This window comes from Lepisma saccharinum, chromosome 4 (assembly GCF_977018435.1).
Source record: "Lepisma saccharinum chromosome 4, izLepSacc3.1, whole genome shotgun sequence".
NCBI classification, from domain to species: Eukaryota; Metazoa; Arthropoda; class Insecta; order Zygentoma; family Lepismatidae; genus Lepisma; species Lepisma saccharinum.
Genome location: NC_139232.1, coordinates 32,232,052 through 32,257,579, shown reverse-complemented (window position 1 = coordinate 32,257,579; position 25,528 = coordinate 32,232,052). Strand labels below are relative to the sequence as shown.

Sequence of the window (25,528 nt, the reverse complement as noted above, 5' to 3'; positions counted from 1 at the left end):
CATCCCTACGGAACTTGGAAGAAAGCCCACGTAGGGATTGGGAAGTTCTGTTCCGACAAAAACGGGATGTATAGTAAATTAAAAAGCAAAGTGCTACCTTGTGCTTTGCACCAAGCCATGAAGGCGTATAGGGGGTGTGGAGTTAGTAAAGTTGGGGCCCCACGCTTTCTTCATCAGGCCGAAGGTGGGAATGATGTGATCAGCACCACGCCCCTGGCCACCTTACCCCCTCCTTTTCCCAGAGTTTCCTCCAGATACCCACTTTATACGACGCTGGGTTGCCACCGAAGCAGCTTGAACAGGTGGACAAAATCCCGATTATCCCCCGTCGGGGATCGAACCCAGATCTCTCGCATGGTAATAAAACGCCCTAACGACTTGCTGCTGCAGCACATACAGTAATTAAGGCAAGAATTATTTTAGCATTTCGTTCAACGTTTTTAGGGGAATCATTTTCGGAGATATAACGTGTAGCTGTTGTCGATTCTGCGACCTGGCTTGAGAAAAGGCGATTTTCTGACGAACAACATTCCACCTGACAAGTCACGTGACTTTCCTACATTTCCTGTGCCTGTTGGCTTTTGCATGAAAGACGAGTTGCTCTTGAGACAGACAGAATCACCCGATCACCTAATGGTGCAATGTGTGTTGCCTACCCTTCCGGCATTATTTACTGCCATTAAAGTCTTATGGGGAAGAACTTTTTTCCACCACTGTACACCAACCACAGGTTGACACTAGTAGGAACTCTTCGATTGAATAAAAGAGAAATTCCACCGGAATTTTTATCTGTCAAGGAAAGGCTTGGAAACAGCAGCATGTTTGCGTTTGGAGAGAAACCATCTAATAATTGTCTCCTCTGCTCTTATGTGCCAAAGAAGAAACAGAAAAAAATGTTATGATGATTTCCACCATGCATAATGACGACGGCATTGGTCCTGACTCTGGAGAGGCAAAAAAGCCAGAAGTGATTACTTTCTACAATCTCACAAAAGGAGGAGTGGATGTTGTAGATCGTCTGAAATCTGAATATTCTGTTTCAAGAATAAGCAATCGCTGGCCTCTCACAATATTTTTCAGCCTTCTCAACATTGGAGTAATAAATGCTCAGATAATCTGATTAGAAACATCCTCAATTATAAAACATTTTGAATTTGAATTTATATCAATAATAAATTGTATTTTAATGTGCTTATTTGTATTAATGTTTTAAATATTCATAAAGAAGAATGCTGTAACAATGTAAAATGATTTCAATGTTTAATAAAACATGTTTGATAAAATATATTTTGCAAATGTTAAGTGATAACTGAAAAAAAAAACAAGTTGTTAGAAAAATCTAACACGCCGGGACCAACATTTTGTTCATGTTAACCGAGTGTTCGGCTTAAAAGAGTTTGTGTTAACGAGGGTTTACTGTATTACTAAAGGGCCCCTGAAAAATTTCATTCAATGTTGTTTCCTTTCGTAAAAGTCGAGTTGAAGTTGAAAATATTCTGTTTTGCAAAATGTGACTGTTTTTTGTTTTTTTTTAAAATCAGGATTAGTAATTTTTTACTAATACGTTATGTCTGTAAACATACGTGTGCTACTTCGTACTGCATTACTAAGGCTAATGTCACTTATACACAGTGGCGTAAATAACACCCCCGGAACCCCCGCAATAAGAATGATAAATTAAGAAAGACCGATAGTTCACAAAAGTTTTTCTTTCGGCGTTAAAATATATTTTTATACCCCTACAACTGCAAAACAAAAAATGTTATTCGCCAGAAAAGTAAAATGTGAATTATCATATTAGTAAAAAGCCTTCATTAGCTGAATAGTTCGTCATTGATTACGCCGCCCCTACTTACCGCCCGCTTTTCAGCAAGTTTTGGTGAAACTGTGTTGGTCCTGTATGTTGTCAAGTTTCTATTGTAGTTGTTATTGTTAATGAAGTGAAAAATGTTTAAAAACAGACCTTTTAAGTGGTGCTGAATTTCGAAAAAGGAAGAAAGAAGACGAATAAAAGGGAAAGAAATATCCTAAGATCCATTCTCTTTTAAAACCTGTTAGCAGTAGTGATATAACTGAAAATATCAACAGTAGTTGGACTGGTGATCGTGATATATGTATATGGGAGGCAAAAGTTCAAAAATCATCTCACAAGCTGTTGTTGACTGTATTTTTTGGTCTTCAAAAGCCCACTGCTTTCCAAGTTCCATTTCAAAAATACAAAGATGAATGGTGCATCGTACGTAGAAGCTTTGACCGAACTGCGTCAAGCAATTCACGATAGTACAGGCTGAATGTGTTGCACGATAATACACCACCACATACGTCTCACACTGCCAGGACTGCTGCAGATGAACGGAAGTGCACAATAATCAGCGACCTCCTTTATTCACCAGATCTGGCCTCGACGGAATTTTTATCTGTCTGGACTTTTGAAGTACGAATTAAAGGGACAGCGATTTGACGGCGACAAGAAGACCGTGTGTGCTACGAACTCTTTTTTTGAGTTCTGCATGAATCCGCCTACAACACTGAAATCATTAGCTTGCCATCCAAACGGGAAGAGTGAGTTGATAAAAGAGGAGACTACATTGAAAAATAAACCAAATATTTTTAGACCACGTGCTACTTTTTGTGTTTTTCTAAATTCGGCTTCGACACCCCTCGTATTTTCATATTATATATACCCAATATAGACGCAGACGTGAATTAATATTTTAGGATAGAAATATTCTCTTTTATCGAATAGGGGCGCACAACTAAACGTTGCGGGGGGGCGCAGAGTGTGTTAGTTACGTTACTGCTTATACAATGTGTAACCAACACTAAAAAAATGTTTGTGTACATGTGTAAGCATCTGTGAATATACTTGATAGGTATATTATTGTTGTCAGAGCTAATAATTGTAAGTACATAGTTTCTAAGGTTATCTGAAGTGTGCATATTCTTAGGTCTGTAATTAGGATAAAAAACGGTCGTCGTGTCCACCCCGCAAACGGAAAGAAATCGGTCTTTACGCTTTGTTTAGCTTCCCCCCCCCCCCCCGGCCCACCCGCCGAACTGTATGAAGGAATTGGCGCTCATGTCTGTGTTGGATGCGCGACGTGCTGGTCGACGGTCAACTTCACGATCGGTAGAGAATGTTGCGCACGTGCGGGGAATGTTTGAGAGAAGCCCTAGAAAGTCCATCCGTCAGACCAGCGGAGAAAGCGGACTAGCTATACCATTGACACTGCTTGAAAAAATAATTAACTTACCTTTCCTGGAAGCCTCATTACGTCCAGGAGGACTTTGACCACCACATGAAATTTGCAGAAATCGTGGTCGGATGGAAAGATAATCCTTTACAGCTTTCCAAATCTCGTACCTTGCATCAATTCTTGCTCACTCTTCTGTGCAAACCCTTTGTGGCATGTTCAGTTACCTGAAACATAAATGGTATAGCCTTCTATGCTTCAATTCTCTCAGTGATCTTTCAAATTCTTCCGTCAGGTTGAGAAGCCGTTTCTCATCGTAAGATCCTCTCCTTCATTTTCTGCAGACCTATATACGATTCTTTTCTGCATACTTTGCCCAAAGATTGAGTACTCCTGCCTTGTCTGTAATTTGACAATCTTTTTCTATCTTCTATCATCTACATTGTTTCCCTTTTCTTCTTTTAGTGAATCCATACCAAACGGTCCAGCACTGATTTCAAATTTTTGATCAGATCCTAACCAGAGATATTGGATCCAGAGATATTTAAAAGAAATAAATGAAATACGAGCATTTTCATTACGAGGAAACCAGTAACAGAGCTCAAATATTTTCTCCTAAAACTGGATGTATTATATGCTTCCTCTAAAAATATTATCCCTCTGATATTACATTACTTCCCTGGTAAAAGAATTCTGAAGTTATATAATAATATTTTACTACAAATAGAGTTCCAGTTTTTGGCCTGAAATTTCATCCAATTCTAATAGAAATGGTAATAAAAAGTACAGAACATAAAGTGTAGCTTGAAATGTACTGAAAACATTGTTTCTTACCCCAGGTTTCTATCCATTATCTTAACTGAGTTATCATAAATATCGTAACTGTCTGCAAGGGCCAAAATTTCCGAAAGTCATAAAAAAAAATTGCTACCAATTTTAAACGAAGTCAAATTGTAGAAAAGTAAAGTACCTTCGTATAGGGATTACAAAGAAATGTAATTTTTTAAAATGGTCAAGTAACCATTCTTTTCCATTTGGAATGAATTGGCTCCTTTTCAAAGTCCATACAGTTGGATCATGATACATCAAATCATATTTCTCTTACTTCCTATTTCCTCATTTTTTTCACATTTATTCTGCATTCATTTTCTCTTCTTAGCTGGTTATTCTTCTTCCTGTAGTTTTGTTGTCCTTTTTCAGTATTTACATTTTTCCTTTTTATTCTTTCCTCCATCTTCGTCAGCATATTTGCTCCTTTCTTATATGCTCTTCCTTTCCCGTTTGCTATTCCATATTGTTTCTTCTGCTGCCGTTGTTCTACTTTGTCTTTAAATTTAGTGACTTTCTCTATGAAGATTTCTTCAAGTTTCTGTCTTCCACCTTCTATCTTAAGATTCTCAGTGCCATACTTCTTCATCGCCTAGCTTCTTCGTATCATCTTCAAACGAACGTATATTTCGCTCACAAGTAGTGCATGATCTGATTCTTTATCAGTCGCTGGGAAGGACTCTGCATTTTTCAGTTTCATAATATCAATTTTGTACAAAGATACAAAGAGGCATATCTATTTAAAAAAAAAAAGTAAATTGAGATAAGTCCACCGGAACTTTCCTCTTGGTGACGTCTACAACCTGCCATAGTGGCGTATCGCAAAACTCGAAGATACGGTCTCCATGAGATGATCAGAGAGATTCTGTTGACTGGACTGAAATGCGAGAGTTGATGGTGCAGAAGACTGATAAGGACAAAGTCTTCTTCAAAACCAGTCATCTGGTGGAGTCATTCTGATCCTTGAGTCGGAAACAACGACGGCAAGCTAAACCCAATTGGCAACTAAAATGTAAATTGTACTCAGAACCTCCTAAGATTTCAAAGGACAAATATGACGATTTTATGTCCCTTTGTCACAATATCTTACCTGTAGTCAAAGTAGCGGATTATGTCAGTTTTTTTTTTTAATCCTTGCCACATTGAAAACAAGACAATCTTCCTTGCAATAGTTTCTTAGATGTGACTATTTGTATCTAAGGGTCATATGATGTTCTGACAGTTTGTGATAGTATTTGCAACAGGAGTCCTTATGTGTGGATGTATGTTTACCTTGATATCAATATCGTTATGGCAATACCAAACATGTTCCAGTATTAAATTATGTACTTGAGGCTTATTGTTACTGTAAGTGTCCAGTATTATTCTGTTAATGGGTATGCGATCTATAGTACAATACTTTCCTCAATGGGACATTACACACTAGCTAACTGCACATTGTAAGTAAGTCTCATGTATACATTCATGTCTTTGCAATGCTTTTTTGTCTTTAATGTTCTTTGGTGTGTTTCCAGATTTCTTTACTTATTTTTCTGATACTACCAAATGTTTATTTTTATAAACCACTAAACAGTTTACCATGTTGCTACTTCCATCATATCTTCTTTTTAAAACTGTTTTGTAAGCATTAAGTCTAAATAGAAAGCTCTATAATCTGAGCGGCCTGTTTTACTTCATTACCAAACTTCCACGAAACATTATCATGCAAAGGAAGACTTCCTGCACTATTCATCATGAAGATGCTGTGACTACGTTAGGCATAACTCACTTATTCCCCACTTCATAGCATACTTTGTGTGATCTACAGCTACGAGGCAAAAAAGCGTATCTGTGGCGTAACTCAAAATATCTCCACTGGAACATGTTTTTCTCACAAGACAAAAGGGCGTCTCTGTTTCCAACTGCCAAGAAAGCCACAATTAATGATTACAAAAAGCACGGCTGTATGCTTCGACACATTTCAATACCCCTGAAAGCAAAAGTACAATCAATGATAATGTATGATCACAAACTTTACAATGCTCTACTGAAAAATCAAGAAAACTGAGATACGCCTCTTTGTCTCGGTAGGGATGATATATATGGTGTAATTTATTTATCTTTGGGAATCTTCACGTGCATCTTCGTCTTTTATATTGTTCGTAAGCCCCCATTTCTCTTTCCCAATCCATAATTTCCTATTTTCATCTTGGCCTTCTCCTATTACAGCAGTCACCTATGACAAGGATGTATTTCTCCATTATTTCTTCAACATTTTAGAATTAGAATTAGAATTAGAATTTCTTTATTCATGGGCGAAGTTCAGCCTGTGGCTGCTCTACCACTTAACATTTTCATAGTTCTACCCTTTTTCGTCTAGTCTTAGTCCACTTTGTGCCACGGAAACTTGTGAAAACACTAACTCCTTTTTCTTTCGACACAGTATCTTCATTGTCCCGTCAATCACATAACATACTGAGATCAGTTAACTTTCAACACACGGTCCACCATAAACATTTCGATTCTCCACTTACCAATTAAGCAATTTGTTCCCATCTCATTTCTGATATTCCATATTATCTACTTTAATTCTCTTAATTTCCATCTTCATGTTTTCAAACTTTCCTGTCTGCAAGAGTTTCCGTCCTGCCATTCCATGCTGCAATCCTGGACCTTGTCTTCATTTTTGGCTTCTTCTCTTATTACTGTTTACTTGTGTCACATCGCGTCTGTAGAGACTTCTTCCTTCCGGACATCCCAATCGGAGGATAGTCAACGACTGGAATATTTTGGCCTGAAAAGGGTCATCATGGCAGCTGCAGTTTTTCCAGGGAAGAAAAGTTACTCCCCTTATTATCAGCACTCTCTCTTTCGCATCTTGAAAGATCCCAGGGGGTTACAACTAGGAGGCGAGGAGAGTGGATTTGATCGAGCTGAAACTTGTAAACTTCACCAAAATTCACCGCACATTTGGGGGTTTGGGCATAGGTTGAATATCAGTTTTGTCAGAGTATTTAGCCAACAATTTCTGGAAATCCCAATTAGCCTTCACCCAACTATTCACATTTATTAAAAAAACATAAGTGATTTCGTAACAGATTTATGTTAGCTACTGACTATAAAATAGCACGAAAAAATGCACGTGACTGCTTTGAAATTGATTTCTTGTGAATGGTCGTTAAATAACAATAGCCATCTTACTCAGATGATAATCGGAACTGGACTTTCACTTTGGACATGTCCATCGCCACCAAAATTAGAGAAAAGATCTGGAAGGTATACTAAAATAAACTTGCTTTCATGTATATTGATGTATTATTTTTGCTATTATTACTATTCTGGTGTGAATGGTGTGTTGAGCCACCTCCTCGTGCCACATATAACTATATGAATCATCCGTTTAGCCCATACAAATTTGGTTAGTGCTTTATATTTTAAGATGTTCTTATGTGAAGACCACAGGTCAAGGTCAGGTCTAACCCCCCTTTAATGAAACCAGATGCAAGCGTCGACCCCTCGGTCAGCGTGGCTTGTTACTCTGTCTGTGCCCGCCATCTTATCAACCCGAAGTGGCTTTTATATCCAATTCTTCTGTTGCTTCGCATACAAATCTTAAGCATCTAAGCGTAACCAATGGCAACGGAAGGCATTGTATAAGAATGAGAAGAATTCAAAATCGGATCTACAGAGAAAATGCAGTATGGATCTTGTACTGTCTGAAAAAGCGTAGGAGACGCTCGAAATAACTTTCCTTCATCGCGTGCTGAATTTAGTATGTGGTGGAGAAAGATAATTGTGTTGTGCGTCTGCTTTGTGGTCACGAAAGTTTCCAGAAATCCCGTGAATAGACACAGAAATGTCATAGAGATTGATTACAAGACGGCTTGCTAACACATATTTCTTGACCTCTAAAACCGGTTGTCTTTGGAAGCGTAATAATTATAATAATAATAATAATCGTATTTATTAAAGCAGGCACGTTTCGGTCTCTAGAGCCTCTCTTGCAATATGAGAATGAGAGAGAAGAGAAAACGAATGCATGAGGAATGATTATTGATAAAAAATTATGGCATGAGTAAAAGTTGACGACGATACAAGCACGGAGAAGTTTATATATCGTATTGTCAAGAGAAAGTACAATATGAATTAATAAGTAGCATATGTATAATAAGTTCCGCATACAGACGTTAAATATAGGAACATGTTGTCATTCTTTATGGAAGATATCCTACCCGCATGGTAGGTTTGAGAGGGAGGGAGAGAGAGAAAGAGAAAGAGAGGGAGAGAGAGGGAGTATTTAGCGAGTCAACACTTATTCCTATTTTTCCTGTAACATCAATTTTATGTTTAATGATATTATTTATTTGGTTCCGCAACGTGGCCATACTTTCAGCTCTGGTTACGGGACGCGCGCGGGTTCGAGTCTCCTGGGGGAGACTTCTATTAGTTGCCTGTAGGCTCACAATCCGTGTTTGTTAAAATGTGTAAAACACTTTGGATTAATGTGTGTTTTACGTCAAATCTTTGCTCAGCCAGGCTTATTATACAGGCTTATCGGGACTGGACCTACAGTGCAATGTGTCTCCACTGGCGATAGAATCCTTTGCTTAAAAGGCGACAGTGTAAGCCATTACACTATTTACACCATTGGAGAGATTCGATGCTTATGAAATAGTATGAATTTCTATTACCACATGTTACTTGCCAAATATCTGTAAAACTACGCGATTAATGGAACAATGAGTTGTACAAAAGTTGTTTATTTTTGTGATGAATACAAACATTAAAAAAAAAGGTTTTCATTTAAAATATTTGAGTGACGTTCAAATGACCTTCAAAATGGTCGGCTACTAAGACAAACATAATGACCTTCTCTTCCCCCCTTAAAGTTAAATAACTTTTGTTTGAAACATGTCTAGCGAAAACGCCTGCTTGTAAGTTGGAGTTATCAACTTAAACATACACATTATTCATATTTATATTGGAATGAACGTTAATGATTGATTTGATGTAATACGTGGGGAGGGGCCGCATGCTAGGCGCAAGTTTCCCGTCACCTTCAGCATTTCTACGCGAATATCTTTCTTGCTTTCGCTACTTCATCATTTGTGGAAATCCGCTTCCAAAAATGGAAGACCTAATGTATAATTTAATTTCATGGATATTTTCATTAAATGACTTCTTTCAAGTAACAAGGGCTTTAAATTGCAATTTTCTATCATGAAGACCAGAGTTATGTCATTATCTAAATAATAATGACTATGACGTTCTATTATCATGTAAAATTACACACACTCATACTGACCACTAGACTAGACTGCTGATCTTCGTGACCACTATGTCACATAAGTCAGCAGTCTGTTTTTTGGATTGCATCAAGGCTCGCTGACAGCATAGCGTCTAACTCTATTCCCTTGTAAGCAATAAGATCGAAGTTCTATTCTTCGTGATATCATATTTTAGTCCTTTGAATCCTACTTTAAAATGAAATGCAGATAAACTTCGACTTTCAAACAGGATCAAAAATTACTGTATTAGAATGAAGAAAATTAGGCATGGGTAGTAACTAATAGTATTATTAGTTTTCCCCCTGGCAAACTATCAAAATTAAAATGCTATTGTATAGAAAAAGAACATTGCCATTATTTTACATATCAGATTTAGATGACCTTGAAATTTATGATGTAAGTTATTTACGTCTACTTACTTTTTGAACATTCCCATGACTACTTACCGAGGATACTTTGATTGGCGGGTGCCTGTAAGCCGTCATCGTCATCTGGAGCTGCTGCAGGGTCGATGGCCTCGGACAGGAGCGGAGAAGCGTCTGTGGGTGCAAGGATATCCAGCGTCACAACTTGGTTCACAAGAAATCGTCTATGAAGGAAAAGAAATAGGGTATACAGTTGGCAACTCTGAAATTGAACCCAGCGATGCTGCGAGTTAACGACACACTGATTACAGGAGGGACAGTGCCCTCTGTGAATGCTGAACCTTATCATTTTAGGTTTTCATCTTATTGGTTTAAATCAGTGTTACCAACCTTTGTGGAAACTAGTACTACAATTACCTTCAATACAAACTGTGTGCATACATATATTAGGAGTGAGATTATAAATTGATAGTACTTTAGAAATGCTAAGGGAATTGAATCATGGTTATTAATTTTCCGACTTAAATATTGGACTATTTGAAATCAGATTGTACACCAAGAGTTTTCAATCTAACCACCCTATTTTTGCTATAATTCAGTACTGTATGAAATTTTGTCTACAATAATTGTATGCCTATTAACCACCATGAAGTTATATTTTAATACTAGAGTTATAATTTTAATGGAAACTATCTGTATTAGAAAAGTGTAACTTGCAAATTATTTCCAGTCACTATTTAACTAATCTAACCGTAAATGAGATTATATCAGCAGGTTTTGTGTAATATTTTAAAACTCATTATAAATTTAAAACAGTTTTTATTGCGTAATATATTTCAGCTGACTTGTAAATGTCCAATACAAAATGTTCTAGAACGGCTTCGTAAAACATGTTTTCAGGTTCTCGGAGTCGGAGGCTAAAATAAAAAATAGTTTGTTTAATGTGTAATTACGTAGTTGTAATTAAAGAGAAACTAAACCCCAATACAGTAGAATATATAATAATGTTCTTATTTCACACAAAAAGTAATAACCCAAAATTTATTCACACATATGTAATATACTTTCTTACTCCCAAGCTTTATTTTGATACTTGTATCACTATCTCTGTAAGAAGGTTTTCCTGCTATAACTGAAACTCCAAGTAAAGTGATAAAGATAATTCAAGTTTTAAAGAATATGCGGTCGTCAGAAATTTCTTTAAAAAAAAAATTGCCATGAAATTCAACATTTTTGTTTGATATTTGTCCTATTTATTTACTTACAACTTTGATAACATGATTAAATTAAAGCTGTAATGCTTTTCTTCCATTTGACTATTCATTTTATTCTTACATTACTTCTGTTTGAACAGTCGACTCAAAATCCCGCTACGGAGGGTTCCATATAATCGCCATTTCATCATCGTAGTCGTAAATAGCCAAAAGTAACAGAAACTTGACGTTAAGTAACAAAAATACATATATATATATAACAATTCTACATATACAGTTTAATTGCGAAGAAGAGAACAGTGCCGAATCTACAAGCCGCAAAACCCCGCAGTGGGGGGGGGGGGCTCTGAGACAATTAAGCATTTAGGGGGGCCCTCAGCCTTGCGTATGTAAAAAATAGTTACTCATGGGTACAGAAACGAAAACAATATACTGTATACAGGTAAAGGTGAAGTTAAAGTTCTCTGTGCATATAGCACCTTGCCATGAAGGCACATTTAGGGGATGTGGGCCCCACATATTCTCGATGTCGGCCAAATTGGAGGTGATGTGATCAGCACCACTCTGCGGCAACCCCTCCCCCTGCCCTCCGGGTACCATTTTATTTGAGACTGGGTGGGTCCTAGAGTCGCTTTATGTGGAGACAAGTCGGAAGAATTCCGACCTTAGATCACCCACCCCGAATTACCGGCGTGGCAGTCAGACTAGAATCAAACCAAGCTAGAATTTCACGAGAAATGCAGTGCTGAAGGTTTCTTCAACCTGTCTCTTTGGTAATATTTTGCGGCACTGGATGAGGATGAGCTGGCATGCACATTGAAAGACCCGTACCATAATCTTGATTCAAACCTAGTGTCGCTGGCTTCGTAACGCGCTGTACAGTAACCACTTATCCACGGAGGTAAGCGTGTGACTTTTATAATCCTTATTTAATTTATAGTGTCGCTTGCTTCATAACATTTCGATACGCATGTGCATTTCCGCTCCTCGCCTCGTATTCTTGCATGAAGCACTCCTCGCACGTGGACGTCTTACGTCTAAATATAACGCCTTTGATTAATCGTGGAGGATACGCAAATCGATACCCAGGAAGGGAAAGGTTGAATTCAACTCAAGGCGAGATGGTGAAACGCTCCCACCTGTTGCTTTGAAGCATCTGCAGGGAAGAAGAAATCTCCCAATGCAGACTTTAATTATGGCATAAAAGAGTGGATCAAAGCCCATGGATCAAAGCCTCCTACGACCTTGCAAGATTATAATCTAAAAAAGGAAGAAGAATTATGTTTTCAAATAATCTGTGAAGTAGGCAGGCCAAGAACATTGTGGATATCTATGACTTAATTAAGTTAACTGATGAGGATAATTTCAATTGATGACTTGAACGAACATGTAGATAGATCTGTTTTCTTCAGATCCACAAGATGTTCTTTCGAAGACTTGTTAATTTAATTAAACTTATCATCCTTTCTTGTATATCTCCTAATATCTTTCGATATCAAATGTTGCCTTTTATGATCGGGTTTGATTATTGATTTGATTCTTATTTTTCGATTGTATTTGATTTTCGCCTTTCTGCCACTTTTGGGTAATCGCGACGATCAGGGTGAGTGATTATATGATGACATTCATGAAGGGACACTCACATAGACACCCATGCCCAGGCCGGGGTTCGAACCCTGAATTCTTGACGTTCCAGCGCGCTGTGCTAAACACTCCGCCACGGAGGGCAGCTCAATCTTACAATCGGGTAAACATGCATGTTGTAAGTTGGATTTAATTTATCTAGTTCTTAAACTTCTTTGTACAAAATCGAATATGACTCGAGTTCACTAATTTAGATAGTCCACGTAAATTCTGATACAACTTTAAAGATTTTTTATATGCATCACTCAGCTTGGTGGCCGTTATATCGTTCAAGAGTGACACCGGAAGAAGTGACAACCTATATCATTTTAATCAAAATATCCATAACAGATCACATATATGAATCGCAAAAGAAGTGAATTTTCATCTACATCGTGACATCTTACCTCCCATTAAAGGTTGAAAATATCAAAATACAGACGTAGGTGTCGATGAAAATTAATTTTTATTTGTGTTCTTTAGTTTTACAATCCCCCTTTGCTTTTACCAGTATGGACTTTTTAACAGAGAAATAAATTATGTTACGTCTCTCGTAAGACGTTTACATGCCCAATATAATATATTTTCCTTTATGTTTATATCACAGACAGAAATAAAACGGAATGATTGAATGCAGGCTTAATTCCACATTGAATCCCATAAAGAAGTTTGAAATCGGCATCGACTGTCAGTTCCAGGTGTTTGAGTCCGAATGTAATTTTATTTTCCAACGTCAACAGTGGATTTGAAATTTATTGACAGCGGAGGCGGAAATTAGGAAATGTATTGCTCCTCGTCACTTTCCAACTCCCCACGCGGCTCTCGAGGTTTTGCTCTGCATTTGATTTGTATTCTGCTTTCAACTACATCGACATGCCGCTTTAATATCGATCGCACGTGCTGCTAGATCTACTAGTTGCCTCCATGCTTTCGGAAGCGAGGAAAAGCCACCTTAATCACGGAAAGGGCCTTTTCCTGCTTTTTGCTCCGGTTCGTTTGCCGCCTGAAAGGTTCTGAAGTGTTTAGTAAGTTTTAGAAGAGAGTGTCAGTAACGTCTTGCCTTCTACGATGTTGCAGAAATCTCTTTTATTTAGGCACATTCTTTTCTCCGTCAACTTTCTCTTAAAATACAGATTGATTTCCTGGAAATTTCGAGGCCACCTAGACAACCCTGTAGTGCACATCTCATAGCCTTGTAAATAAGGGTCTTGAGTAATTCTGTGGTTCAGATCCCACTCTTAGCTATAGATCCAGTCCCGATTAGCCTATCTTGGTAAAAAGTAGATTTAAAACGAACAAACCATCCTTGAAGTTCCTGCCTACGTGTAGTTGTTATCGTAAACAAGAGTCACAAAAAACATCAGTGTTTCTCGGATAATGTGTATGAATTATGAAATAGGCCTGTAAAGAAACAAAATCGAAAAACAAATATCCGTACCCATCGTCGGATTCGAATCTAGGATCCCTGGAATTTTAAGAATGTATGATAAGATGTTAAAATTTAAAAAGTTCAGGGAGAAAGCCTGATAAGTCACAATTTCCAGTTTGTACAAGAGACCAAGTTGAAACATTCAAAATTCACTACTTTCCCATTATACCATTTTGAAATTTTTACATTTCTCAGGAATTGCTGGAACTATTTAATGCAATCGATAACAAGAAATGGATAAAATTGTACTGATCAGGTTTTCTCCTGGACGTTTTAAATTAATGTATCACATCCACATGATAATTCACATATTTTGCTTATAATGATAGTAAAATTAATCCACATTTCGTTTTTCGAAGGTTCCTGGAGTCAAAAACAAGGCGTGAAAATACTTTATTGAGGAAAGTTGATTCTCCGGATGGTCTCTATTCAGTGTGAAAATTTGCGTGGTGCCGAGTACAGGTGTTTAAGAATTGGGATGAGACGATAAGCATTTGCAGCTCAGGAGGATACAAAGAACGAGAGAGAGAGATTCTCGTAAAGGAACAGCATTGGGATAGACGATAGAAGAAGCACACTGTTCCTTTGGGACAACTCTGATTTTTTCCTTGATTTTAATTTTTGTTATTAAGCGTCGATTTTCTGCCGTTTTGGCTAATGATGAGGATGAGTGGCGACACGATGAAATTGATGAGAGCACTCTCGAAGAATTCCATGACCAGGCTGGATTTGAACCCCTGTTATTCAAACATAGAACGAAATGACAAGAAAATAATTAGAATAGTCTAAACGGTATTCTACCTACAGTTTAAACCAGGGCCCTAGGCACTGTTTTATATCCTCTTTGAAAACCGAACCCGGAACAGTGTGTTGAGAGCGATGTGTGTGAATGTTGACGACACACAAATCATACGACTATCCCTTTAAAACTAATCCGTTTCTATTCACAAGAACTTCCGTTGGACCAATGCATATATATATGCATGTATCTTGTACCATGCCATTAAGGTACACATGTGGTTGCGGTTGTGGTATGATCAGAAAGCCGCCTATACGGGGCGAACAAATTCCTTCCTGAAATTAAACAATACCAGAGAGCATTCAAATCGGACCTGGATCGAGAAACTGGGTCTTCTTCATCTCTATTACCCAGAACCAACCTCCGTGGCAGTGTGGTTAGTACAGTGCGGTACGACGACAGTATTTCCAGTTTAAAATCCCGGTCTGGACAAGTATGTTCGTTGTCAGGCTCCTTTCATCGATTTCATGACATCATACTTATCCTCACCGTCGCGATTAGCCAAAATTAGCAGAAACGCCACGCTAAAGAACAAAAATCAAAACAATAAATTGTTCACAGTTTTGGATTATCGTTCTACATGATTTCGTAAAAGAAAAACCGTATACACAATGATACAAACAGGCGTTTACAATTAAAACGGATAGTATTCAGTCCTCGTTTAATACAACCTGCAAGCTCCAGGAAATTTGTACACCTTAATAGATTTTTCGTTTTAATGGTTATGTGGTCCGTTTCTCATTTGTCCATATTCGAGAGGAGAAAACCCTGCGCTCTAATTCTAGACGCAAAAGGGAATGGACATTAGAACGCCGAGAGGGATAACGTGGACCGAGGCCTTTAATCAATATGGATCCGAGAAGCCCCCACACACACGAAGGAAAACGTGACCGGTTGGAGCTTACCTTGTTAGTGAATTGAAACGGAGAACTCTCTTTACTCGCGGGACATAATTAACGGATTTGAGTACCTACTTTCTTAACGGAAAATGTCCACAAGAGAGGAAAACCTTCTAATACGAAAGTAGTGATTTAGGTGTAACCTGGACAGGCGCCGAGGTGTAATGTAGATAGGGTGTGGATATTTGTCCACTTGCATGTTTTTCATTATTTTGTATTAATTCGAAATTTTGTAATTCGTTGCTTAGAATATAACAACAAATTTTTACAATAGTTAACAAAGCTTATTTTTAAATGTTTGCACTATTCTGCCTAATAATTTTGTCTTTATACTTGTCCCACTTTCTTTCATTACCACTTTATCTCTTGCATAGTTATTGTAGAAGGTACTCTCCTATTATGTAAGTGCAGCTTCATTAATTTCATGTAATCACCATTAATGATCATCGCCGCGATTAGCCAAAACTAAAACAATAAATGCGAAAAATAAGGAAAGTAAAGCATAATAGAAGAGTTCAAGTCAATAGGTGTACAATCGATTAAGAAATTTAGTACTAAGTTATTCGAAGAATAACTTTCAATAGCAAGTTTATTTATCTTTCTGTGTAGTAGACAGACAGACTACTACCCGCTCAACATTGTATTAACACTTGTGTTTACGAATCTCTTCAAAGATAAAGCTGGGCAAAGATTACACCATTTTAAATTTCCTTAGGAAATTCCGACGAACATATTAAGTGGTGAGAGTACAACGGATCTTACGACTCACGTTGACATAGGCAGTTCATTATAATCAACGAAATCGGTTCCCTTCTGCTTCATGTCACTCTTCGTAACGTCACCGCTTTGGTTTACTTATCGATTTGCCCTCGTAATTATTGCATGCTTTGCCACTCGTCCACGTCCTTTTCTTCGGCGAGTAAACCAACCCATTGACAGCCGAGACGTTCTGGAAGAGCTGTTTGGATTCGCGACCTCTGCTTTGTGCTTCCTCTGTTATCGAAATCCAATAATCGAATAATGCTTTCAACAAAAAAAAATGTCGAAAGTCTTAAACAAACTTGTCGTCCATCACGCAAAGTGGTCACGAATTTAATATTATATGTCTGACTTACAGTATTCCGAACTCTTATCTGCATGACAACGAAAAGGCTTTTGGATTTAATGGCAGTTTCTAACTTCCAAGAATAAGGAATTGTCAATTTTCGGATGTATATCAGAAAATACAAGGTGATTAGGTTAAAAATAGAGAAATATTATAAAATTCTAGCCCACAAGGTTAAACCCAGAAGTATCATAAAAAGCAGTAAAATATATGTTAATATAGGAATTCATTGAATAATGGAAACGGAGGAAGAACGTAGCCCATTAAATTGGTGTAACTAGTGTAAGAATCTCCATAGTCCGCGGAATGGAGGCATTAGGCTTGAACCCCTGGAAATATACTGGAATCAAATATTCTTATGTTTATCATTATTTGTCGAGTAAAAAACCTCGAGGTACAATTGGCACCCTTAAGAAAGCGTAGCCTCAGTCTCTCCTGGAATGAAATTGTAAATACTTAAATGGTTCATGGAACTCACATTTCGAATGGAATGATCAATCTTTTAATCTGTAGCTGATTCTGCTCAATATGAAAGCCAGTCAGTGAATAAAATTCTAGATATGATGATTTTTATCGCAATAAAGTCAATTCAGTTACCACGTACATAATCTAATCTTATATTGAAAACATTTTACTCATTACGCCTGTGTCTACAATAGAGAACTTTCTGCAGGTCTTTCCTCAATCTCTTCTCCAAAATTTAAGGCGAGAAACTATCATATGTCTGAACATGCATCCATTAGCCTATTATAAATATTTGTGTGATACATTTTAAAGACAATCTTAGAAATGAATGTACTTTTCCTACATATCTAGCTTTCAAATGTCATACATAACATGATGTTCACGGGTGTACAAGGGTTGTTCAAGTAAAACCGGGACTTTTGATTTTTCGGAATAACGGAACACATTTGGAGGTTAGAAAAGACCTCTTTCTTTTATGTACGTCTGGCTCTGCTCCGTTATTCTGAAAAATAGAAAGTCCCGATTTGACATTAGAATTTAAATAGCTACATGCAAAGTTACATATGTGATGTTAATAAATCACCCAACATGCGATTCTTTGGAGCCGTTGCTCCACTTTTCCAATTACTATATATCTATGGAAATGTCGTAATTATTTTTATGCGTAGATTCGGACAAACTAGAGTAAATTTCAACCTTATGCTCCTCACATACTTGACGAGGCGTGTGACCACCAAAATTCCACGTGGATGTCGAAGGTAACAGTTGGGCTGAAAAGTTCGTAGGCTAACATAGTAAAAAATATTTTTTTGACAAAATTCGATTTTATTATTCAATATAGTTGCCTTCGAGGGCGATACAACGATTATAGCGGTCATGCAATTTTTCGATGCCATTTTTATAGTACGATTTCTCTTTAGCCTCAAAATAGGCCTCAGTTTCGGCGATTACCTCTTCATCAGTGCTAAATTTCTTTCCAGAGAGCATTCTTTTAAGGTCTGCAAACAGGAAAAAGTCACTGGGGGCCAGATCTGGAGAATATGGTGGATGGGGAAGCAATTCGTAGTCTAATTCATATAATTTTGCCATCGTTTTCATTGATTTGTGACACGGTGCATTGTCTTGATGAAACAGCACTTTTTTCTTCTTCAAATGGGGCCGTTTTTTCGTGATTTCATCCTTTAAATGCTCCAACAACGCTATGTAATAATCGCTGTTGATGGTCTGGCCCTTTTTGAGGTAATCGATGAATATAATACCATGCGCATCCCAGAATACTGATGCCATAACCTTGCCAGCCGACTGTTGCGTCTTTCCACGCTTTGGATTCGGTTCATCACGTGCAGTCCACTCGGTTGACTGTCGATTGGACTCTGGAGTGTAGTTATGGAGCCATGTTTCATCCATTGTAATATATCGACGGAAAAATTCGTGTTTATTACGGTTGAATATCGCTAAACATTGCTCCGAATCATCAAAACGTTGTTGCTTTTGATCGATTGTGAGCACGCGCGGCACCCATTTTGCACACAGCTTTCGCATGTTCAAATATTCATGCACAATATGTCCAACACGTTCCTTTGATATTTTAAAGTCTCAGCTATCTCGATCAACTTCACTTTACGATCATTTAAAATTATTTTGTGGACTTTTTTGATGTTTTCGTCGGTAACAGCCTCTTCGGGGCGTCCACTGCGTGCATCGTCTTCGATGCTCATTTCGCCTCGTTTAAATTTAGCAAACCACTTCTCAGCGGTTGATTTTCCTGGTGCAGAGTCCGAATAATGTTTATCAAGCCAAGCCTTGGCTTCAACAGTATTTTTTTCGCCAAAAAGCAATGCTTTATTAACACACGAAATTCTTTTTTATCCATTTTTTCACAATGACAAAAGCTGCTTCACTCACAATGCTATATCTCACGAACTAATTATCCGGCAGCTGTGAAATTTATACACGTATCTTTTGAAGGTTAGTACTAAGTAAAAATCACATGGATTTAATTCTAGTAACGCCATCTATGAGTCAGCCTACGAACTTTTCAGCCCAACTGTTACATGTGATGGCACACGTTTCTTAAGGATTGTACGAAAGATAAGGTCTGAGTTGCTTTAGTTCTGTCCGGCTTTATGTAGCTATCTATCTATTAATATACACTGCTAGAAATGAAAAAAGCTTCTAAATAAAATGTTATTCAGTTTGTTGTGTGACATGAGCCTTATAAGAGCCGTGGTAGTCCAGGTCAACCTTCGTGGCTGAGAGGTTATCACAGCATGCAAGGACGCCAGGAATACGAAGTTCATGTGCTGGGTAAGACATGATGTTTGTGTTTGTTTGCTGTTGAATATTGAAGAGTAAGAACGGCCACAGAAAGTAAGAAAAATGAAAATAAGATACGGCATCTGACCACCACAGGAAGACCAAGATTCGATTCATGAAATTAGTGATTTCAGGTGGAAATTTCCCCACCAATATCCCTGCAAGGAGCAGCTCTGAGTTTCAGATAGGCTGTAATGAAAATGTATGGCAACCTTAAGGGGTAAAGGCAGCCAGAGCGTTGTGCTCACTACATCATCTCCACAAATGGAGGAGAGTGTGAAAGTATGGGCCATACATATTTTCACGGTATCTTCTCGGTAACGTTCAGAGGGCACTTAATTTTTTTATTTTTTTTTATTTTTGTTTTAAGTCCACTTTATGCACAGTAAGGCTAATCGGGACTGGACCTACAGTTTAAAGTGGGATCCGAACCACTATGTGTCTCCACCGGGTTGGAACTCGGGACCCCTTGATTACACGGCGACTTATTTTTTAAGTTATAGCCTACTGTAAGAGTATAAGTATACTTAACAAAAAAACAATTGCAAGAATGTGTTGTCGTTTATTTTTATACAGCTCGCCACAAGTCGGACATATATTAGTGAATTGTACGTATATAATGCATTAGAATATATTGGTGATATGACAGCTTTATTTTAGCCTTCATGGTTTCTCCGAACCGCAAAATTTCAATCTAATGAGTAAAATATTTAAACAGAATTTCAATTCCGGTTTTGGTAAAAAATTAAATTTCCAAATAAACCACTCCTAAATTAGCCATAATAGACTAGTAGTTAGCTATGGATCCAATGCTTAAATACTATTTAAGGTATGATTATTAATATGTGTGTATATATCATCAGTTCATTATCAAAACTCAGAGTTCCGCTAGTTCTAGACAGCGTAGATGAAATGAATGTTTCATACACTCTACAGTATTATTCATGGTATATTTCTCCTGGAACAGTTTGGTCTAAAATGAGAAAAATCATGGAGCTTATGGCAAGGATCCGAGGAACTTATTACTACAACGTTGCGCATCACAGATAATTTCAAACGCCTGCTCCCACATGTATTTTCATGAAAACTAATTATCACAGAGAATACTACAGTAATCACAGGCTGATAACAGGAACGCAAATAATTCGAATAAACGGGAAGGTTTCCTGCACACAACTCACTACCGCCGCTAAAATATAATAATCCCTATTGATGCATGCAGACATCATTCGGTTAATGGAGTAAATACTATGGATGGATATGAATAGGCTTCGGTGTGGAATTCTGGTCATGTTGACACTTTCACTCTAAAGAACAGTGATTTCAAAGTACATTCATTTCAGCATCATATAATTCCTACGTCAACTTTCGACATTTCTATACAAACTCTTTTTTTCCCCATAGAATGGCTGTTTAAGAGCCGATTACAAAACTTTTTTTCACAGATACGTTCGTGTTTGAGTCTGGTACATGAGTTTGTATTTAGTATGTTAAGTAGAGTTTAGTTATGTGCGCAATTTCTGAACTTCCTTTCAACTTAGAATGATATCCCACCCTTTTTTTTTGTTATAACACTGATATCTCCAAGAAGGATACATTTGTTGGGCAAGATACGTATATTTATTTTTGGAGAATAAATCTGAGTGATTACATGTGAACAAACATATTTAACAGTAATAAATATTAACGTAAACTATGACATCGTTACGTTTGTGTGTACTAGAGTAGTGCATGGGACCACTTTTGCTCGGTCGTACTCGTTCGATTTTCCCACCTTCGAGCGTTTTTAATAGAATATAATTTTAATGTGACAATAATTGAAGACACATACATGTGATATATCCATCCTGGCAGTTTCAGCCCACAATCTTCTATTTTATTTTATATATCACTAGCTGATTGGCCGGCGTTGCCCGGGTATTTATTTATCCCAATCTTCTATTAGACAGGAAAATAATGAATGCTAACTATAGTGTAAAATGAACTTGGAGTTAAACAGCATTGGGAGTGTCACTATTCCTCTCACCAGCCCGAAAACTATTCATTCCACACTAATATTGGTCGTTTTCGATTATTTTTACATGTCACCCCTCCCCCTCCACCACTAGGGGTGCTAGGGGTGTCTTGGAGTTGAACGGCATTGGAGGTGTGACTATTCATCTTAGGGACCCCGACAACTATGGATTCCACACTAATACCGTTCGTTTTCGATTGTTTTTACATGTCACCCCCTTTCCCACCCCTACTCCTAGGGGTGCCAGGGTTGTCTTACCTCCACAGACATTCCAGATTCTAAGTCATATGTGTACCAAGTTTGGTTATCGTGAATGTCACCAATTAGCTTTGAGACTCCGAAAACTATGGATTCGACACTAATCAAGGTCATTTTTGACATTTTATTTTTCACCCCTCTCACCCCCTTCCAGATATGTGATGAACTTGGAGTTGAACGGCTTTGGGAGCGCCACTATATTGATCTTAGCGACCCCGAAAACTATGGATTCCACAGTATTATCGGTCGTTTTCGATTATTTTTTATGTCACCCCTTCCCATCCCCACCCCTAGAGAAGACAGGGGTGCCTTACCTCCAAGGTATTTCTTTCCAGATTGTACGTTATATGTGTACGAAGTTTGGTCATCGTGACTGTGACCAATTAGCTTAGCAACTGCGAAAACTATGGATTCGACAGTAATCTAGGCCATTTTTGACATTTTGTTTTTCACCCACTCTCACTCCCCAAAAACTATGGATTTCACACTAATATCGGTCGTTTTCGATTATTTTTACATGTCACTAACTTCCCACCCCCACCTCTATGTGTGCCAGGGGTGTCTTACCTCCACAGTATTTATTTCCAGGTTACAAGTGATACGTGTACCAAGTTTTGTTGAAATCGCTCCAGGCGTTGAGAGTTATGGCGGAACAAACATACACACAAACCCACACACTCACATACATCCATTTTTTTATTATATTGGTACAATATTGAGGACTAAACTACATTTTAACATTAAGGTAATGACTAAGTATAATGAAGTATCAATGACTTCATCTTTTACTTTGAGAACCCACCACCACAGACAAATTACACTACTGGGCTTCAAACGTATGCCGCTTGTTTTCCTTGTTCGCGAGTTATTCGCTCGAGCGAAGAAGCTCTCATTTCGTACGCTATCTAGCGGCGTCCGCGCGAACTATGTAGAGCTAGAGCGAAATCCTCTCACTGCAGCACTCTGTTCTATGTGGAATGAAATAACTTGTATGCCCTGTCGCGTCGTATCAAGATGTAATTTCAGAAAGAATGTTAGGATTAGCACACAACGGAGGAAAGTGTGGAGACATTTTACTTTCCAGAAGATTCATGTGTACCGAAGTGTCTTCCGCCTGTTTCCTGAATGCCAGCAAGTTTGAGACACGTATTCTCTTGAAAGATATACAACGTACGCAGGTGTGTCAAATTGGACGGATGTGTTGTCACTTGACACATCTGCTTCATCTTTTCGCCATTTTTGTAGAAATTTTCTTGCGAAGTTTTGTTTTGAACTTTCGTAGTCTCAGCAACACGCCTACGTTGTCGCTTCAGTATGACGCAAGAGAACTTACCGCAAAGCATCTGTTCAGAAATGATGTTTTCTCAATGCGTTAGATTCGGTGTACAGTTCTCAAAAGTGGCCTTCGGATGTGACGATTCCGCCAGATACAGGCAAGTTGTCCGCAATAGGAGATGGTTTTATTACAAGCGTCCGTACTTGCGTAGAGAATGGAATATAAACACTCTGCCATTCCACGCAAATAATTCAAGTTCGAAAGCGTAAGGCGCTCTCATGCAAACATTCGTATGCTTCATGATCAAACAGTGCTAGTATTCCACAAGCAATTACATTAGATACGATTTTCATTATTTTTCATCTGTTTTCTACCTTTCTATGTAAAACGCGTTGGTGGAAATGTAAACATCAGAGTGCATGTTGTTGTATCCGAGGATCCTTGTCTGCAATTGATATGATAACAGCAGTGGCAGCAAAGATAATCCTACGGTTCCCTCACTAAAAGATTTCAGTTCTTGGACCTTTTTCATTTTCACTCACATAGAGAATCAACGCCCAGGCCGGTATTCGAACCAGAAACCCCTGGAGTCGTAGCGTGCTGTGATAACCTCCAAGGAAAGGACCAACCCTTCCGTCCTTATATCCTTTCCCTACCGTTCAACCCGGCATCATCCGCGGTTTACTCAACATTACAACGATCCTCAGAATTAACTCTCTCAGGTTGCACCTACAAGATTAATATCAAGACAAACATTAAAGCGCCAGGAAGATTGGACTCTTCTAAATAGGATTCAGTTTGTGCCCACAATGCTAAGTTTGCAATGTTTTGTTGCTTGTTTTAATCTGAGGAAATATCATCACCGACCTATCTACTCTCCCACCGCGGCACTTATTTTAACCTAGGTAAGGATATTGACGGAGGTCATTCACGGTTTCCGTTTCATGAGACTTGTGCTTATTTTTTGTTTGTGGCATATGGTGCTATCTATCGTCTTCTGTTTTAATATCTTTTGGGTGCAGTTTAGTATTTGTACTTTTTTACATTTTTGCTATTGCATGTCGCATTTCTTCAAACTCGAACCCAAATCTTCTGTGTCGAGTTGGAACGTTGACCACTCAGTTGACTTTCGGATGAACCAGATGTCCCCCGTTGATTCCACGCTTGACTTATGAGACCAAAAAATCGCTGGTATAGTCGTTGCCTTACACTGTCACGTGTACGCATACATCATTCCACCAGCTTAGGTAGACGTATCTGCTGCGCAGGAGTAGGCGCCATTTCAGTATCACCTTAATGCGCCACCCCCTAACATCGTTCTTTTTGCCATTAGTGAACGAGGGAAGGGCTTGTGTTCTGCACTGCCCTACCATTGCAGAGTTCACGTCTGGCACCGACATCGGATGCCTTGCTCTAACAAACGATGTTTGGCTACATTTATGAACACGACCTTCAATCACCCTAGCTCGGAACATTATCGATCATGTCAATCATTTTCAATTAGCAAATTAGCACGGTGTTTGGTGTTTATCTCAAACAATCAATTGACTTTTAACTGTGGATGTGTTGGCCTAAAATCCTGAAATAATAACCTCGAACAATCGTGGTTGTATTGTGAATACTTTTATCTTTATGCAATTCTTGAGGAGAACATTAAAAATACAAACACTAAAACTATAACAGCTCTGACCCTAAATTACCAAATTAGCTTTCTCGTATAAGAGAGAAAATTTCGTCAATAATAAACGTGGCCACATAATTAAATATTCGGTTTTTCTAGTGCCGGATAAATTAATACCTTTTCTCATGAAGAACAGATAGCCTAATAATCTTGGCTGCAGTCCACTATTGTCCATCATAGCAAGAACAAAGTTAATGCCAACAACAACACGTGAATTCTAGGTAACAGTTAATTTATATGTGTTATTTCTGATGTTGCTTTGCCCATGAATATATTAGTCGTAGCTGTACGTAAAAACACAATGTAAGGCACGACAACTTCGATGTAGCAGCTACGTTTAACGGTGTTGCATTATCACGTGCAGAATATTTCATACGCGCAAAATGCTCCACAGTTACCATTCGAGAAACCAATTGGATATCTCAGAGGTAACGGAATTTGCTTAACCTGCAAAGGTTAGGTCGATCACACTCGCTGCTATTTAACTGTGCAATATAACAGCCAGGCTGTAATAACAGGCTGTACGAAAACATATGCAACATGAGGCGCGAGCAACAACCATTCACGGGCACACTGTTGTCCGTATTGATGTTGCCAGTGGCGCAACGACAGGGGTCAGGGTAGCATTGTTTCCTCCAATCTTGGACGTAAATCAATTCCAGGGGGGCAAACATTGATGGCCAAAACCACCAGCGGGGGCAAAGAGGGGCAATTGCACCCTTCATTTAAAATTTTCTGCAAATGAAATTACATTTCGTAAAATTTTCTTGCTGGCTTCCCTTGCAGTACCTGCTA

At 38.2% G+C, this 25,528-nt stretch overlaps 1 protein-coding gene across 2 annotated transcripts in view; it reads right to left on the bottom strand.

The window, feature by feature from the left end:
• LOC145987128 (uncharacterized) overlaps positions 1 to 25,528 on the bottom strand; it is a 260,671-nt gene that overhangs the window by 74,271 nt on the left and 160,872 nt on the right. Inside the window, exon 2 of one of the 2 annotated variants that reach the window (XM_083121622.1) lies at positions 9,736 to 9,878. Coding sequence is in view for 1 of the 2 variants with exons in the window: in XM_083121621.1 (XP_082977747.1) it covers positions 9,736 to 9,828 (93 nt within the window). In the remaining variant the exon portion in view is untranslated. The remainder of the gene's footprint in view (positions 1 to 9,735; positions 9,879 to 25,528) is intronic. The other variant, XM_083121621.1, reaches the window with a different exon arrangement.